This window comes from Narcine bancroftii, unplaced genomic scaffold (genome assembly GCF_036971445.1).
Source record: "Narcine bancroftii isolate sNarBan1 unplaced genomic scaffold, sNarBan1.hap1 Scaffold_151, whole genome shotgun sequence".
Classification (NCBI taxonomy): Eukaryota; Metazoa; Chordata; class Chondrichthyes; order Torpediniformes; family Narcinidae; genus Narcine; species Narcine bancroftii.
The window spans coordinates 4,229,901-4,250,067 of record NW_027211886.1 but is presented as its reverse complement, the minus strand read 5'-3'; the positions used below and the strand labels follow the sequence as shown (position 1 = coordinate 4,250,067).

The 20,167-nt window shown below is 41.6% G+C and overlaps 1 protein-coding gene across 2 annotated transcripts in view; it reads left to right on the top strand.

Annotated features, from left to right (window-relative positions):
* LOC138750451 (rasGAP-activating-like protein 1) overlaps positions 1-16,053 on the top strand; it is a 313,399-nt gene extending 297,346 nt beyond the window's left edge. For both annotated transcript variants that reach the window (XM_069912509.1, XM_069912508.1), the window contains 3 exons: positions 2,533-2,653; positions 3,909-3,988; positions 12,280-16,053. In XM_069912509.1, coding sequence (XP_069768610.1) covers positions 2,533-2,653; positions 3,909-3,988; positions 12,280-12,428 — 350 coding nt within the window. In that variant the 3' untranslated portion in view covers positions 12,429-16,053. The remainder of the gene's footprint in view (positions 1-2,532; positions 2,654-3,908; positions 3,989-12,279) is intronic.
* Positions 16,054-20,167: the final 4,114 nt, after the last annotated feature.

The window sequence follows — 20,167 nt, the reverse complement described above, 5'->3', positions numbered from 1 at the left end:
ATTTTAATTTAATTTGGTATTACCACAGTAATGGACCCTTCCAGCCCTCGACTCCCAAATGCACCCATGTGGCCAATTAACTTATCAACCCCGTACGTCTTTGGAGAGTGGAATACCTAGAGGAAACCCAGTCATGGAGAGAATGGACAAACTCCATACAGACAGCGCCAGATTCAAACCTGGACGCTGGCATGTAATAGATTTGTGCTCACTCCTGCACTAACCAAGCTGCCCCATAAAAATCATCCCTCAGCCTCCAACACTCCAGGGAGAAAATCCCTAGTCTATCTGGTCTCTGCTTGTAACTCAAGGCCTCCAATCCTGGCCATATCCTCATGAATCTTTTCTGCCATTTTCATGATATAATTGGCCAACAAGAACTGCTCATAATACTTGAGATGTGGTCACTCCAGTCTACCATTTACTGAGCCCTGCTTAGACTTCCAAAATTCTTCACCTCCCCCTTACCTGAGTTCAAAGTTGGCACAGTTTTTTTTCCAGTCCCCATATTAAAATTTAAAATGGTTGAAATCCAGATTTTCCAGATTTTGGATTTATTGTCAGATTACATACGTGGCATTCACATATAGCCCTGAGATTCCTTTTCCCTGCAGGCAAGGCAGAATTAGCCATAATTAGTAGTGCAAAAAATAAACTGTACAAAATGTAATCATATAAATAAATAAAAGAACTGTAAACAGATAATGAATATAAGCAAACTGACTGCAGAACAGAGAGAACAAAAGAAAATCAATACAGTGCATAATTAAGAGTCCTTAGGTGAATCTCTGATTGAGTTTGTCATTGAGGAGTCTGATGGTGGAGGCTAGCAGCTGTTCCTGAACCTGGTGGTGCAAGTCTTGTGGCACCTAGACTTCTTTACTGAGAACAGAGCGTGTGCTGGGTGGTGAGGGTCTTTGATGATTGCTGCTGCCCTCCGATGTACTCATTAGTGGGGATGGGTTTCCCTGTGATGTCCTGAGCTGTGCCCACTAACTTTTGGAGGTCTTTACACTCAGGGGTATTGGTGTTCCCATACTAGCTGGTCAGAACACTTAACATTCTGTTGAAATTTGCCAGAGTTTCTAGTATCATACCAATACCTCCACAAACTCCTGAGGAAGTAGAAGCAATGATATGCTTTCTTCATGATACCATCGGTGTGCTGGGTCCAGGAAAGATCCTCTGAGATGGTGACTCCCAAGAACCTAAATTTGCTCACCTTCTCTACCTCTGATCCCCCAACGATCACTGAATTGTACACCTCTGGCTTTCCTTTCCTGAAGTCAACAATCAGCTCCGTAGTTTTGGTGACATTGAGTACTAGGTTGTTGTTGGTGTATCATTCAGCCAAGTTTTCAATCTCCCTCCTGTATGTTGACTCATCCCCTTCCTTTATGCAACCCACTACTATGGTATCATTGGAAAATTTGTAGATGGTGTTATTGTCGAACCGAGCTACACAGTCATAGGTGTAAAGTAGAGCAGGGGGATTAGAACACAGCCCTGTGATGCTCTGGTACTGATGGTGATTGTGGAGGAGAAGTTCTTACCAATCTTCACTGATTATGGTCTGGAGGGGAGGAAATCCATGGTCTCATTACACAGAGGGGTGTTAACTCCCAGGTCTTGGAGTTTGCTGATCAGTTTTGAGGGGATGATGGTGTTAAAATGCCCTACTATAGTCAATAAAAAGCATCCTGATAAATGAATCTTTGCTGTCCAGGTTCGAGGACCTTGTGTAGAGCTAGTGAGATGGCATTTGCCGTCGACCTGTATCTACGATAGGTGAATTGGAATGTATCCTTGAAACTGCTCAGACCGGATCAGATATACTTCAACACCAGCCTCTCAAAACACTTTGTCACTGTTGATGTAAGTGCTACTGGACGATATTAGCACTTACATCTTGGGGACTGGTATGATTGATGCCTGCTTAAAACAGCTGGGTACCACACCCTGCTAGAGTGAGCTATTGAAGATATCCATGAATACCTTGGTAAGTTGGTCAGCACAGATTTTTAATACTCGCCCAGGTACTCATTCCGGGCTGGATGCTTTCCTCGGATCCACTCTCCTGAAGGTAGTACATACGTCATCCTCACGTATGGACAGGATGGGATAATTCCCTTTATGCAATTGTTGTGTGATCATACAACGATATTCAGCATACTCTCCAGTTAAATGAACCAAGTACTGTTTTAGACCCACTAACTGTTGGTCTCAATGGACAACGATAGTTGTATCTCCAGCTCAGTAAGCTGTACCATCTCTAACGTGTCTTTCCAGTGTTTTATTACATTATTCTATTTTCAGAACTGGAACCAGGCAGATTTTTCCTACTTCACATTATTCTCTCACAGGATTAAATAGCTTTCTAACAAGTTCTAAATTTCCGAACAGCTTTTTTTAAAAAAAAGACGCCACTGTTCATTTTCCCCCACAATATCAAGAAAGACATCATAAAGCAAACAGAACGACTGGAGTATTTGATGGCCTGTCTGTGCTGAAAACTTTCCATTTGTTCAACAGTGCAGGGATGCAGCCGTACACATTCTGCAGTAACTCTTGGAGATTGGAGTGACCCCCTCGAACCTGCCGTTGAGACTCAGGCTATTTATAAGCAGCTGCTGCAAGGCAGAGACAAACTGAAGTAAGTCACATGGTACTTTCACTATTGAGTCACATTCAGATGTGCCAATGTGGTCACAGGAAGGGGGAGAACCCAAAATGGTTTCTTTAAAAAAAATTCAATGATAGTATGTTGTATAGTGTTTGTGACTGATTTTTTTTTCATTAATATAATATAACCAGAACTACTAATGCTGATTTACTGAAGTTTGCCTGATCCTAATGCAATGATGTAACATGGTTGGGTCAGGATAATAATCCCAGTCCATTCAACAGCTACAAAGCGTAGTTTGGGTGACAAACTAGTCAAGGTTCTGAATATTTCTAAACACCTCAGACATTCATAAACATTCAAGGACTTTTCTCACATTATGGAACAGTGAAAGAAAAATGAACCTTTCTCAAATTTTGAAAAAAAAATTAAAAGCCAAGCCCTTACTCGAGAGACGCAATCTTTCCAAGCTTGTTCCTTCTCAGTGTTTATGATGTATCTGTTGGTGTCAGGAAGGGGAAATAAAATTATAATTAATCAAATATTTTATCTTGCCTTGTACAAATTAAATTACTGAACAGGGGAAAGACTTGGCTCAGTAAAATCAGCTGATCAAAAAGCACCCAGAAATACCAGAACATTGAAACCATAGATTGTGCCACGAGATGGCACTACATTCCCAATCACTGTTCATAAAACAAACAGCAAGTTGAAATGTAACATTTTAAATGATCAACATCAAATAAGGCTGTTTAATTAATTAGTTGTAAATATCCTCACTCCAAGCTAATAGCCATTCATAGTATTATGAAAAGCAGGCACATTAAATAGTTTACCTACAATACAATATAAAATTTTGGCTTAATTACTATGAGTAACAGAGGGCGGTACTGAATTGTTTAAAGTTTAGATGGTGCAATCTTGATGAAAATTGGTATATCCTATGTTACATTGAAAGAGATCCATGTTAAAATGTGTCCTTACATTTTAGAATAACACATGTCAAAACTAAAACAGGTTTCTTCAACAAAATGTAAACTATTGGTTGGCTTGTTCGTGCCAATCACCAATTTTAAAAGGAGCATTTATTTTGTCTGATGCTTTTTCCTCATGGTACACATTGGAATTGAAGGTAATTTTTAATTTATGAATTGTGACATGAAATATTCAGTGTCAATCAGAAAAGATTTCAAATTCAGCTGAAATTAAAAAAAGCACTACTTTTTGAACAAAAAATATGCTCAAACTGGAAGATTTTTGTAACTTTCCTTTTTGTTATTTTTAGAAAGAAGTACCTTGAATCTTCAGACATTAGCCCAGTGAAGGACAAGGAGGAAAGAATACAGAGTGATGGAACTAAAGAAGGTAACCAGACTCTTAAATAAAGAGGCAATTATCCATAAACAATGGTTAAGAAGTACATGTCCTAGAATTAGTAAATGGACTAATAGCACAATTTTGAACAATATTTTTATTGTAAAGAATTATATTGCAGAAATGATATTTTTATCCTATTATTGACCAATGTATCTCATACAACTCAAGGAACTGGAGTAGATGAACTTGGGCCTCTTGAGTCTATTCTGCCATTCAGTGAAATCATTCCTATCCTGTGACATTCATAACCTGACAAAGGGCGCTCAGGCCCAAAACATCTGGTGATTCAGTGTAACTTTACTTCCTATGCAAGGTTAGCTGAGTTGCTCCAGGACTTCTGACTTTTGACCCAGCTCGTTAGAACTGCCTTTAATCTCATATCATTTTAATATCTTTAGTAATAGAAAAAATACTAATTGATTATTATTTTTAGAAGAGTTCAAAACTGTCAACCTTCTATGATCTTATTAATTCCCCTTCATAGCTTCAATCACTTCACACTTTGCCCTTAAATTCCATGAATTATAACCCTATGTGTTGTGAACTTTCATCACAATTTTAACCTACGAGCCCAACTATACTGAACATCCTCCCAGCCAATCTTTGTGGAGCAACTAGCAGCATACATTGAAACATAGAACAATTCTATAGAGTGCCTTGCCAACATCATTATTCAAAGGAATATTTTACAACCATTCTCCAAAATCAAGCAGGTGCATTTTGACAAAACAATATAAAAATATCCTTAGAATTGCTATCATATTGTTACTTTCAACATTTGGGACAAAAGAGAAACAATGAAGTGAAGAGGAAGTTAATCCCTGGGCAGTTGATGGCAGGTGACCAAGGCAGTTGGAGCAAGATTTGAAAAGATCAGATTCAGCAGGGAGAAGCTGATTGGGGAATCAAGGTCAGGTGACCCAAGCATCACTATAAAAGTGAGGGACTGCGCAGAAAGTGGACGTTGTTAGAGTGGTCTGAGCAGCAGGGCTTTGACTCAAAGGGCTTTGGTGAGGAGAAGCTGAGGTGGTGGAGCAGGAGTTGAAGTCAGTAAGGCCCACCCTCTTTGAGGAACAAAAAGATTCAGCATTAGGTGCAGGTAAGGGCAGGTTTATATTTATATTAAATATTTTTTTCTTCTAGTTATAGACAATGGGAATGGCAATCAATGCGGGCGAATATTGCTCTTGTTGGGTGATCATGGAACCCAACAAGAGGAACCCTGATGACTTTGTCTGTAAGAAGTGCATCCAGCTGCAGCTCCTTACAAACTGAGTTAAGGAATTGGAGCTGGAGTTGGATGAACTCTGAATCATTTGGTAGGCTGAGGAGATGATAGACAGGAGTTACAGGGATGGTATCACACCTAAGAAGCAGTGGGGGTATAACTAGGTGACAGTCAGGAGAGGAAAAGGGAACATGCAGGCAGTGTAGGGCACCCCTCTGGCCATTCCCGTCAATATTAAGAATACTGTTTTGGATATGTTGGTGGGGGGGGGGGGTGGTGGGGAGCATACCAGAGACATGCCACAGTGATCAGGTTTCTGGCATGGATTCTGGTCTTGTGGCTAAGAAGGGAAGTGAGGAGAAGAGATTAGTTATAGTGATAGGGGATTCCATAATTAGGGGGACAGATAAGAGGTTCTGTGGAAAAGATCAAAAATCCCAGATGGTATGTTGCCTTCCTGGTGCCAGGTTTGAGATATCTCAGATCAGCTTCACAGCTTTCTCAGGAGGGAGGGTGAGCCGCCAAATGCCATGTAGGAAGGGTGAGGAGGTCTTGGAAAAAGGGTTCAGGGAGTTAGGTTCTAGGTTGAAGGTCAGGATCTCCAGGGTTGTGATCACAGGATGGCTACCTGTGCCACAAGGAAGTGAGGTTAGAAATAGGAGGATAATGCAGCTTAACATGTGACTAAAGACAAGGAGGGAGGGCTCTAGATTTCTGGATCATTGGGGTCTCCTACAGGGAAGGTGGGACCTGTTCCGAATGGATGGTTTGCATCCAAACTGGAGCCAAACTAATATCCTTGCAGGAAGGTCTGCTACTGTTGCTCCAGGGGGTTAAAACGAGATTAGAAAGGGAAGTGGAGGAGGGAAAAGGTGTGAAAATTGCTGTAACGTTAGAATAGGAAAGATTGTACATGGTGAAAATTTTCTCTGGTGCATCTATATCAATGCAAGAAGTATTATAGGAAAGGCAGACGAGCTTAGAGCATGGATTAGCATGTGGACTTATGACATTGAGGTGTTATGAACCATGTGTAATGAGCTGCAATAGACAATGAACCAGACAGTGTTTAATTTTAAACCACTAATTTTATTTCTTACTCTTAAACTATCCTTAACACTAAATCTATCCCATCTGTGGGGGCACTTATCGTGTGTGTGTGTGTGCGCACGTACTAGTCCAGGCCAAAATCTAAAAAGTTACATCAAAGTTCAGTCTTTCAAATTCAATGTTGAAGTTTAGGCCTTTGAAATTTAATGTTGAACTGATGGGAAGAATGGAGTCGTGGCTACTACAGACTCATTCATTCTTCTTGCGTTGCCTTTGAAGAAATATCCATCCATACGAGTTGTAGTTAAAACACTCCTGGTCCTTTTGTAGGCAAAACTCGAACTGGGCGGCCTCCACAAATCTCTTCTCCGGTCTCTTCAAATAACTTCACTGCTCGTCACACTTAAAATGAAGCAGTCTCTCCAAGTGACCTCCACTGTTAGTCACAATCAAAATGAAGCACTTTGACCTGTGGCAGGAGGGTCTTTTGGGAAACAATCCACCAAAAAGATCCAGTCATTCACAGAGAATGTTTTGCTCTGAATTCCACAAAAATGGCCGGCCACAAGAGCTACTTCAAAAAGCCATCTTTTCTCTTCAGCCGTCAGAAGGGTTCTCCCCCTGGAAAACCACAATACCTTTGCAAATGCATCAAATTCTGGAACAGGCTGTAACAAATCTTCCCTCAGTTCTTTCAATATATCGAATTATCACTAGGTTGCGACGTGATGTGTTTGTGAAATGTTAAATGGTAATTGACCATTCAGTCCCTCCTGTTGATACTATCCCTTGCAGTGATAATCCTATTTTACTAAAACGGGAGCTCGTAATAGTGACCATCAGTACAACTTTTTTGCAGGAGGGGCAGGATTGGCAGCTTTATGTTCTGGGTTCTGCTGTTTCAGATGCGATAGAATGGGGGAGGAGTGGAAAATATCACATGTACTCAGGACACACCAGAGGGTTTGTCTACTGAGGCTATAAGGGTGGAGCTGATGAACAGGAAAGATATGACCACACTCCTGTGATTGTATTATAGATCACCCAAGAACTGGAGAAGAAAATCTGTAGAGAGATAGCAGACAGCTGCAGGAAACACACGTGGGAAATTTTAACTTTCCACATTTTCACTGGGACTCCCATACAGTAAAAAAAAAAGCTTAGGTTTGTCAAATTTGTTCAGGAAAGTTTTCTAAATTGATATATAGAGGTGCCAACTAGAGAGCGTGCAATATTGGATCTCCTATTAGGGAACAAGTCAGGACAGCTGATAGAAGTTTGTGTTGGGGAAAATTTTGGGTCCAGTGATCATAATGCCATTAGTTTCAAATTAATTATGGAGAAGGATAGGTCTGGGCCTCAGGTTGAGGTTCTCAATTGGAGAAAGGGTCATTTTGAGGAAATGGGATCTAGAAAGCGTGGATTGGGATAAGTTGTTTTCTGTCAAGATGTGTGAGGTCAGTGGAGGGCCTTCAAAGGTAAAATTTTGAGAGTACAGAATCTGTATGTTCCTGTCAGGAATAAAGGTGGAGTTAACAGGCAGAGGGAACCTTGGTTTTTGAGGGACATTGGGGATCTGGTTCAGAAGAAGAAAGAGATATATAGCAGGCATAGTCAATGAGCAAATAAGGTATTTGAGGAGAATGAAAAATGCAAGAAAAAAACTCAAAGAATTCAGGAAGGTTAAAAGAAGACACGAGGTTGCTTTGGCAGACAATGAGAAGGAAAATCTGAAGGTTTTCTACAGGTATATTAAGAGCAAAAGGATAGTAAGGAACAAAATTGGTCCCCTTGAAGATCAGAGAGGTTGGCTATGTATGGAGCTAATGGATATGGGGAGGGGGGATCTGAAAAGGGTTTTTGCATCAGTATTTACTCAGGAAACTGGTACAGAGTCAATGGAAGTTAGGAAAACAAGCAGTGAGGTCATGGAACCAATGTAGATTAAAGAGGAGGTGCAAATAAGGGTGGAAACATCCTCAGGCTAACAAGATGTTCCCTTGGACTTTGTGGGACATTAGTGTAATTTACAGGGGCTCTGACAGAAATATTTAAAATGTGGTACTGGAGGATTGACAGGTAGCTCATTGCTCTGTTGTTTAAAAAAAGGCCACAATTAACCCTGTAAATTGTAAGCCAGTGGGCATGATGTTAGTGATAGGTAAATTATTGGAAGGTGCTCTAAGAGATCAGATAAACAAGTATTTGGATAGCCAAGGTCTGATTAGGGATACTCAACGTGGCTTTGAATGTGGTAGGTCATGTTTAACCAATCTGAAAGTTTTTTGAGGAGGTTTCCAAAAAGGTTGATGAAGGAAAGATTGTGGATCTTGTCTACATGGACTTTAGTAATGCCTTTGACAAGGTCCCACATGGGAGCTTAGTCAGGAAGGTTCATACATTCGATATTCATGATGAAATAGTAAACAGGATTTGACATCGACTGTGCGGGATAAGCCAGAGAGAGGTGTTGATGACCAGGGATCGGTACTGGGACCATTGTTGTTTGTTATCTATATCAATGACCTGGATGATAATGTGTTTAAAAAAAAATCAACAAGTTTGCAGATGACACCAAGATAGGAGGCATTGTGGACAATGAGGAAGGTTTTCAATACTTGCAGAGGGATCTGGATCAGCCGGAAAAATAGGGTGAAAGAACGGCAGATGGAATTTAATGCAGGCAAGTGTGAGGTGTTACATTTTGGAAGGACAAACCAAGAAAGAACATGAATGGAAAATAGTATGGCATTGAGGAGTGTGGTAGATCGAGAGGGATTTGGGAATGTAGATTGTTACCTGAAAGTAGCCTCACAGGTAGATAAGGTAGCAAAGAGAGTTTTAGGCATATTGGCCTTCGTGAATCAAACTATTGAGTATAGAAGTTGGGATGTTATGTTAAAGTTGTATAAGAGATTGGTGAGGCCAAATTGTGTGAAGTTTTGGTCACCTAACTAAGATTAAATTAGGTTTCAAAGAGTGCTGAGAAGATTTATTAGGATGTTGCCTGGGCTTTAGGAACTGAGTTACAGGGAAAGGTTAAACACGTTAGGACTTTTTTTCCATTGAAAATAGAAGAATCAGGGGAAATTTGATAGAGGTATTTAAAATTACGAGATATATAATGTTGGTAGGCTTTTTCCATTGATGGTAGATGAGAAGCAAACCAGATGCCAAGATTTAAGAGTTAAAGGGGAAAAGTTTAGGGGAAACTTCTCCACTCAGAGTGATAGGAGTGTGGAACAAGCTACCAGCTGAAGTGGTGTGGTCACTGTGGGCTCAATTTTAAACATTAAAGAAAAATTTGCATAGGTATATGGATGGGAGAGGTATTGAGGGCTATAGAGTGGGTGCAGAAAAACAGTTCAGTACAGGCTAGAAGGGCTGAAGGGGCTATTTTGGTGCTGTAATGTTGTATGGTTCTTAGTCCAAATCCTAGTAACTCTTGCACAATGCATGCCAAACTGTAACTTATGAGATTGTACGAGAAGATGAATATCAAATTTACCATCACATTATGGATTCAATTTCAGCCATCTGGCAGAAGTCTCAAACCCAGAACCAAGTCAATGATTGAGTTCACATTCAAATTTATTGTCACATGCAGTGATAAAATTTGTTTTGCAAACAGACCAGCCAGCCATCTCGTATATTACAAGATGATATCAAAGGTTACAAAATGATATAGACAGGATGCAGAGTTGGGCAGAAAAGTGGCAGATGGATTTCAATCCGGATAAATGTGAGGTGATGCATTTTGGAAGGACTAAGCACTAACGTGTTTAACCTTTCCCTGTAACTCAGTTCCTAAAGCCCAGGCAACATCCTAATAAATCTTATCAGCACTCTTTGAAATTTAATTTAATCTTAGCTAGGTGACCAAAACTTACACAATTTGGCCTCACCAATCTCTTATACAACTTTAACATAACATCCCAACTTCTATAGTCAGTAGAAGGCTGACTATAGAATGGTAGGTTACTTGAGAGTGTAGATGAACAGAGGGACCTTGGGTGTTCAAATCCATACATCCCTTAGGTTGATAGGATAGCTAAGAAGGCCTGTGGGATGCTGGAATTCATTAATAGGGGAATTTAATTCAGGAGTAGAGAGGTCATGTTGCAACTCTACAAATCTCTGATGAGACCACACTTAGTGTATTGTGTTCAGTTCTGGTCACCTCATTATAGGAAGGATGTGGAAGCTATGGAGAGGGTGCAGAGAAGATTTACCAGGATGTTCCCTGGATTGGGAAATAAGTCTTATGAGGCAAGGTTAGCAGAGCTGGGACTTTAACTTTGGAGCATAGAAAGGTGAGAGGAGACTTGATAGAGTTCTACAAAATTACAAGAGGCATAGAGCGGGTGGACAGCCAGCACGTGTTTCCCAGGGCAGGATCAGCAAACACCAGAGGACATGTGTACAAAGTGGAGGGAGGGAAGTTTAGGGAAGAGATCAGGGTATGTTTCTTTTTTAAAAATGCAGTTGTGGGTGCCAGGAATGTTTTGCTGGGGATGGTGGTGGAGGCTGAAACATTGGGGGCATTTAAGTGACTCTTAGACACATGACTGAAAGAAAAATAGAGGGTTATGGGGTAGAGAGAGTTTAGTACTTTTTTTTAGGAAGGTTTCTATGGGTCAAAGCAACATCGAGGCCCGAAGGGCCTGTCCGTTGCTGTATTACACTATGTTCTGTAATATTATATATCTAATGAGACCGTTCAAAAGTGAAGAGATATGGAGAGAGATCAATTGGTACGGTGTAAAATCAATGTAGTTTTATTGTTGTGAGGTTCATTCTGGAGTCTGATAACTGCAGGATATAAACTGTCCTTAACACTGGTGTTGCATGATCTTACACTTGTGAATCTTCTTCCTGACGGGAGGGAAGTGAAGAGAGTGTGCCGGAGTGGGATGGATCTCTTGATTTATTGTCTGTTTTTCCAAGGTAGTGTGAGGTGTAGATAGGGTCAGTAGCTAAGCGATGTGGTATGCGTTAGGGCTGGAACCACATTCACAACCCTCCACAGTTTGCTGTGGTCTTGGGAAGACCATGCAGTGATGCACCCTGACAGGTACTGACATTGCAGCATCTGTGAGAGCAGGCGACATGCCAAACCTTTGATTCTGCAGGAAGCAGAGGCATTATTAACCTATTCTGATCAAAATAATCGGCACACAGCAAAGGAGGTGGAAAACGTCTAGCAAGTTCTCTTGCCCCATCCCTTTTCTAATTGTCATTAACCAGGGAATAATAGCTTTATCTCAAGGCCAAATCAGTGAAGTGGGTGGGGGTGGGGATATGGAGAGAAGATCATTTAGAATTGGGAAGATAAGCAAAGGGGAGACTCTCTGGTAACCATGCACAGTTATGCATAGCATGGTTTTAAACCATTTATAATACCACAACAAAATGGTTGGACCATTTCCTTAAAAAATATCCTTTTTTTAAAATTTAAGAGTTATAGCCGGTAACAGGCTCTTCTGGGTAGCCTGTGTGCCCAAATACACCAATTAATATCCAAACATCATAAATTTTTGGAGGATGGGAGGAAACTGGAGCACCCAGAGGAAACCCAAGCTGACGCTAGGAGAATGTACCAACTCGTTACAGAGAGTGACGGATTCAAACTCTGGTTACTGGTGCTGAATTAGTTCTGCACTAACCGCTGCACTCATGGCACCTCCCTTTGCTGCAGGTTCCAAAGGCCATGTTTTTTTTTAGAGTAACATGTGGGGAAAAAATAATGTAAAGTTTATTTGTTGGCAATCCAAAGAAACAAATAGAAAAGACAGCAGTGTCTGTCTTGGCCAACTTCATGGTGGAGCTCGCCATGGGCTCCATTCATCACCATCCTGAATCTTGAGCCATGGAGCATTGAAAGTTATTAAAGTGCTTATTACTTTAACTACCCCTGAAATTATCTTTGCATGAAATGGGATTGTTTGGCTGGGTTTCTTCAGAGCCTCCTAACTAACCAACTGCAACCTGTCACAAGCAGCAGGAGTGGAGGAGAGTCGCTCGTACCAGGATCGACATACAACAGCGGCAGCCAGGCTTCTGAATGTCGTAGAGGACCTTGAACGTGCTCACCAGGCCTTTGAAAGCCGAGAGGAAGAAGAGCAGGCAAATGAGATGCCGGTTCCCTAAGTCATTGACAGGAATCGTTAATGGTTTACGCTCTGTGCGCAGCTTGCCACAGCCGGGTCGGGATGTAAATAAGAGCGAATTTAACATCTCACCTCTCGGCCATCTGAAACATGTACATGTAGGGACCAGTGAATGAGGGGAGGAGCTGCATCATTTTCACAAATAAAGCACGACCAAGATCTATTTGGGGGAAGGTTGCCATTTAAATTGAGGAAAGGTGTTAATGTGAGGAAGCTAAGCAAAAGCACCTTTTAGTGAATGAGCAGTAACTGGATTCCAAACTCTTCTTGCCCGCTCACTGGGGAAGGTGTTTTATTATTGACTCAGTAATATGTAATTGTATCACAGCAAAAACAACAATGCTAAATGTCTGCAGAGTAATTCAGTGCAGTCAAGTCTGTGTTCAGGGGGGGCCTTCTCAGAGACCTGAGTGGCAGCTTATCATGTGGCTGTATTGCGTCATTATTTTGTTCCTGGCAGAGTTTGTTGCTCCAGTCTGAGCTGTAAATCCTTGTATATTTTTTTTTAATCAGGAGGTTATTATTGCAGTTAAGTAATGTGTGAGAGTAACAGATGTTGTGGATTAAATGTGCTCATTTGATTTTTCTTTGGGAATTTGCATATTATATGAACCCATTTCTGTTGGCTTTATCGTCAAATCTATTTCCCTGACTGGCTGTTTATGAATTCATTAAACTTCTGATGCATCAACCCAAAAGCCTCCTGATCATGGAATTCAGGGCACTTCAGTGAATTTGGAGATAATAAAGGTTAAAAGAGCTGGAAGAACTCTCAACAGATCATGTACGCAGTCGACATTTTGGGCCTGATGAGTTTCTCCAGCACTTTTGTATATTGTTGGGAATAACTAATATTCCAGCGTATAAAAGGCACTTTTAGTGAAAGAAAACACACAATATTAATGGAAGGCTCTTGACCTTAATGCCATTTAAATTGTTTCTGCTGATTCTCACTTGCTACAAACTGGTGAGCAGAAATCCATGAATGACACGTTGAGAAACCTTTTTCATTGATTTTAAGATCACGTCACCAAATGAGTGGAACTTGAAGATTATTTTCCTTGCAAAGCCATTTGCATTTTATTATAGTCTTCCTTTACACATATAAAATGATGACCAATAAAATGTTATTTTTGGTTTCTATTTAAATACCTGCCATGGAATCTGGAGCATTTTTATTTGTTTACTAACCAGGCCAAAAATTATGTGATTTGCGCATAAATGTTTGTGGATGTGAAATATCACAGAGATGACAGCATTGCTAGAAGATCAGCTGTTGTGCAGCTATTTGTTTAAATTGACCACTTTGTCCAGACATAAAGACCAGGGACAGTTCACATACTTTCTGACCCTATCCTATCTACTATTAGGTAGTTAAGAACAAAGTGAAAATTTCAGGCCAAGGAGTGTAAAATTGTTCTCGGAAGCTTCCATGAATATAAAGCACTTTTATTTAAAATGTGGAAGTCACTGGATGCTGTCATGTGTGCAGGAGGAGAGGTTGTTAAGATACAGAATCAAGTCTTTGTTTCCATCTCCAAAACCTCTTTGTGCTACCAGAATTAAATCACAATATAAATGTGAGGTAATGATTTAATGGCACAATAAATTTAAGTAGCAATAGTTCCCCTAAATTTATAGATAAATATTATTTTTAACTTCATCATTTAATTATGGACCACTGGAATATTTTCCCTTCACAGTATTCCTCTTGCCAGCAATTCCAGCTCCCTTCCAGACCAGTACGTATGTTTTTATTTGATTATTCCAAAGGGTATTGGTAGTGTTACCCCAACCTTCCTCCGCATTACCTGGCATTGCTATCAGTCTGAGTCAGATGCACCAGTGGTGTCAGAGTGAATTGACTGCATTTATAACACATTTTATTGTAATTGTCCTTCTCCTTGCAACAAGACTACTAATGGAGGCGTGTATTTAAAATGTGATGCTAATTTAGTCCACCACTAAACATTATTTCCTGCATCCTCAGATTCGGACCAATTAATGGCTCATTACCATCATAAAACCCCAGAAGCATTTGCCACGCAAGGGAAACTGCAATAAATTCCATGAGGTCTGGGTCTCGAGTTATGAATCTACAACAAAACTAGCTAATCTCCATTAATTATTTTTTTTGTCAAAATTGCATCTAAATTTTAGAACAGCCGTTATATTGAGATTTGTGTGGTATTAACACTTTGGTCTCTGGCCATCTTTAACCTTTCATAACGTATACTCCTGACTGGGTCCATGGGTAAACACCAGCATGAACCGGTTGGATATAAAACCAGTCCTGGGGAACTGGGACACGGAGCATATGTGCTTGTTGGTAATCCCTGAAAACGGATACGGAATCCAGAGGGTTAAGCTACTGCCTTCAATACAGTTCTTGTAAATCTTTAATTCTTCTGCCATGTTTAGCAAGTGTTCACTCTATTCCTTTTACTCCAAGTTAATGCAGCACCACCAGTTGTGAACTAAGGGCAGTCCAGGGAGAGTCTCCCCAATTAATTACTTCCACACCCAGCAAACCTTGTATTAAATTATTTTTTGCCCAAAGTTAATTTGTGCTAAGGATGGTGGGAACCTGGAGCAGCTAAGGATGAGACTTGCTTCTGCTTGCAAACAAGATGTGTAATCTTATTTGCTTTTAGCTTGAATCCTGAGAAGCCAACTTCCATTGTTGCTAGTGTTTGATGTGCACAGTGAAGCAGCAGTGCTTGCAGGCATGCAGACCTGAGCCCCTACCCACCTGGATGGGGGGGGGGGGGCGATCGGGTAAGAAGAAAAACCTCATGGGGTGACATAGGAGAAAGCTTCCCATTCAAATACTGCTATTTTATTTGCACTCTAAAGCCATTACTGTCATAGCACTGACGTTATTTTGGCTTTTAATTACATGTTGTCCTTGACTAAGTTCAGTGGAAGTGATTTAAATGCAAAGATTCTACAATGGTCATTGTATCCTGTTATTGTATTCTGTTTGTATGGTCAAGTATGAAATTGTATCAAATGTTGGTCAAAGGTACTATAGATGATAAAAATGTGCATGTGTATATCAGAATAATTGGTCAGTGTATTTTACAGTTGTGTGAATGCTGCTGTATTTACAAAGGCGAGGATTTGTTTATATGTATATACATGCTGCGCTGGTGGAGTGGCCCATGTATATCAACACTGCCTTAATATTAATATTGTAAGCAAATTTGAATAACCTTTTAATGTGATTTTTTTTAAAAAAAGAACTATCTACTGTATATTGGGGATCAATATTTGCAGTCTGTGAATGTATAATGATTTGTACTTCATCTATAAAATGATCTTGTGTGCTGAACACAAGTCCTTGTTGGTCCCAGTATGGAATAATGCAAGGCCAAGTGATGTTTGCTAGTGTTTATTTACATAAATGTTTTATAAAATCATCAAACGAGCTTTTTGCTGAGAATTTTGAAATGATATGTATTTGTCCTCTCTGTGACGACTTCTGGCTGAAATCAGGCTTTGGAACATGTGTGCTTTGCACTGCATTATTATATGTATATTAATGTGCGGCTCAATATTTATCATGGTGTCTAAAAGACAGTACAAAAAAATTAAAATGTTATCAGGCACATAACAATTTTGCTTTCTGCTCTTCGTGAATTCCACACTGCAAATAAAGGTTTGGGTTTCCTCAACTGAGGAGCACTTCCTTAGGAATATGAGAATCGGTCCACACCAAAGGAAGAAGTTCTGGATTGTTACCTTCACCCATCTTACTCTTCATCTTAAATGTCAATCATGTAACATTCACTAAACAATGTCTGAAATACTCATTTTCTGATTCATCACCAAGGAATTATCTGCATGGGGTCATTTACTGCGTCTGGTGCTCCTGATGTGGCCTTCTCTACTTTGGGGAAACTGGAAGCAAACTGGGAAATTGTTTTGAGTACCTGCGCTGTGTCCGCTGCAAGAGCAAGATCCTTCCAGTGGACAACCATTTCAATTCCACAAGCTTTTCCCACACTGACATGTCTGTCCATGGCAGTGGTGGATTAACTACCACCTGGGCTGTAGGCTGAGCTTTTAGTAATGCCCTCCCCACACCCCTCAAGACCTTGCCCGACAGTCCCCACATTTCACCCAATGCTGTGACCATGGTAAAACACAGAAATGCTGCCGGTCTTAAAGTGTCCACAGGAGGTAAAGATACCTTGAAGAAGGGCTCGGGCCGAAATGTCAGAAATACATCTTTACCTCCAATGGACGTTCCTCCAGCATTGTGACTTAACAACTCAATTTATAAATGTGAGTTCAGTTTCTCCCTTTCATTTTGCTGAGATTTCATTCAAAACCATTTATATTTTACACATATTCTACAACTGTCACATAATTAACAGATCAAATATCCCTGCAGTGAAGGAAGAAATTAGGCTTTCATTTATTAATCAAACTTGATTATGCAAAATCACAGTACAACAATGATTAAAAACAGACATTAAAGTTAAAACAATCGTTATCACCTTTGGTTGTAGTGACAGATTTAGTTTAATATATTAATCCAACAATTAAGTTGCAAGGATCGACAACGAGATAGACAACAGACTCGCCAAGGCAAATAGCGCCTTTGGAAGACTACACAAAAGAGTCTGGAAAAACAACCAACTGAAAAACCTCACAAAGATAAGCGTATACAGAGCCGTTGTCATACCCACACTCCTGTTCGGCTCCGAATCATGGGTCCTCTACTGGCATCACCTACGGCTCCTAGAACGCTTCCACCAGCATTGTCTCCGCTCCATCCTCAACATTCATTGGAGCGCTTTCATCCCTAACGTCGAAGTACTCGAGATTGCAGAGGTCGACAGCATCGAGTCCATGCTGCTGAAGATCCAGCTGCGCTGGGTGGGTCACGTCTCCAGAATGGAGGACCATCGCCTTCCCAAGATCGTGTTATATGGCGAGCTCTCCACTGGCCACCGTGACAGAGGTGCACCAAAGAAAAGGTACAAGGACTGCCTAAAGAAATCTCTTGGTGCCTGCCACATTGACCACCGCCAGTGGGCTGATATCGCCTCAAACCGTGCATCTTGGCGCCTCACAGTTCGGCGGGCAGCAACCTCCTTTGAAGAAGACCGCAGAGCCCACCTCACTGACAAAAGGCAAAGGAGGAAAAACCCAACACCCAACCCCAACCAACCAATTTTCCCCTGCAACCGCTGCAACCGTGTCTGCCTGTCCAGCATCGGACTTGTCAGTCACAAACAAGCCTGCAGCTGACGTGGACATTTACCCCCTCCATAAATCTTCGTCCGCGAAGCCAAGCCAAAGAGAAGAAGAGAAGAATGTGTGTATTGGGAAGGGTTGTGGATGTCATGTGACAGCACTGCCCCCTGCCTAGTCAGAGGACACACCAGCTGCCAATCAAGGTTTGATTCCATCCCACCCATTAATGCACACTTTGTCATTGATCCATATAAATTACCTGGACTGGACTCTCCAGCCTGCCTGTACTTGCCCTTGGGCCATTGGCTGTTGTAATTGGATTAACCCTCCTGGCACGGAGCTATTGATCGCTGCTAACGACCTGGGTTGGACCCTTCAGCATAATAAAGATGCCATGTGTTCTTGGTTCTCTTTCTTTGCCAGCTGGGGTCCACCTTGCTTCACTCCAGGTCTAGAAACGTGGAAGGGTGCTGGAGAAACTGTTGGTAAGATGTGCACTGTTAAAAAGGGTTGGGAGTGTTTAATTAGTGTCCCTTATAGCATAGAACTGTGCCTGCACTGAGCCCAGGGGTGGTGGGGCATCTTTTGATTTTCCCTTGATCATTGAATGTACCAGTTTATTGTGTGTGTGTGTTTTGTTCCCACACTATTTTCCCCATGTTCATTATTAATTGTCCACTATTACTTTTCCACAGCTGTTGAAAATGTGTGTGAACGCACGCTGCATCTGTTACTATTTTCCACATTTCTGTAAATAAAATCCTTCCCATCAAAACTGTGTCCAGAGTCCTTGCCTTTGAGACTTGCCAAACCTGTTTCCTCACTCACAACAATGTGCAACTTTTTTTTGCTGACTCTGCCAATTTCAATGAAATGTTAAAGTGGTGGCCCCGTCCACCTGGGCAGGGTGAGGTCCCCGTCTGTCATCACCCTCCCTGTCTCGCTGGGCAGGGAGAGGTCGCCGTCACCCTCCCAGTCTCACTGGGCAAGGAGAGGTCGCTGCGCTGCTCAGGCCAGATGGGCCACCGTGGAAATCCGCCGTGACCTTGGGTGCAGTCGCGGGAAGGAAGGGCTGCAAATATCCCACCAGGTTCCTGCAGTAGTGTAGCTACAGCGCCCATTCTTCCAGTGCTCCTGTATATATGCACAATTCTTCAACCTGCAACAATGTCACCCATTTCTGCCACCTTATAAATAGTTTCAAAGCCTCTGAATTTTTTAGTACAACAGAAAAGAATTATCTGGCTGGCTCACTTGCCCAGAACTTTTCATCTGCAGGAAGGCTACTGGCAATTTTTAATGAAATCAAGCAAATAGAAAGGATGAAGGAAAATAATGAACCTCATTGTTTTTGTTAAGTCATTTTAATCAGACCATAATGTGTCAGGACCCCTTACCTTCTGAACCCCTAGGATTCAGCCTACTCAGCCTAATGGTTAATCTGCCACTGGTCCATGGACTCATTCACTGCCAAACCAAGGCTATCCACATATTTGAGGAACACCTTTCATTCCTTCTGGGCACTCCAACCACATGGCATCCACTTTCCATCGACACCTTCCCCCTCTTACACTATCCCTTGGTCTCTTACCCATTCCTCCCTCTCCCCCCACCTTTTAAATAGACACCTGCCTGTTTTTGCTTGTACATGACAAAGGGTCCTGGCCTGCAATGTTAGTAAATCTTTACTTCCTGTGGATGCTGCGTGTCCTGCTGAGTTTCTCCAGCTTGTTTCTGCATTGCACTTGACCCCAGCGGCTGTAGTGCAGCCTGGTACAGGCATTATTGGCTGTAAGCAAGGGGAGGTTAGATGGCCACAGGGAGACAGGAACATGGAGTTGAGATGATGGTCTTATTAAATGGCAGCACATGATCAAGGATCTGTGTAACCTTCACCATTTCCTATTTCATGTCATCATGTTCATTTAAATGGCCTAATATCAGCAAATCTATGCAAGATTTCATCCCTGTTCTTTTCAATAATCTGGATCTATATATATTGATCATTTGTTGTACTTGGAATCACTGCCAGCCACTGAGCTACCCCATGGAACCACTGCCTTTTCATGGAGACACTACCATTCCTCCATTTCGGGTGCCTCAAACATCCACGTTATGTGCGGCTAGACTGTCAGGTGGATTGGTGTGCCATCCACCAGTCCCACAAATGCTTGCAGCACACTGAGCTGTGGCTGCAAGCTCATCACAGCAACATGTGCCACACGTTGGCTTCCCTGCATGCACTAGGACATTGCGGAGCATCCAATGGTGTGACATTGCTAGTTGGGCCTATATGAGGACAAACACCATAGAGCTGGGGCCTCTCTTCACCCCATGCTCATGCTTCAGCATGATCTATTGGGATCGTTGCCTGAAGAGGGCGCGCAGAATCATTGCGAACCCCTTCCACCCCGTGCACAGCATCTTTCAGCTGCTCCCGTTGGGGAACAGATACAGGAGTATCAGAGCCAGCACCTCCAGAGTGAGAAATAGGTTCTTCCCATGGGCACT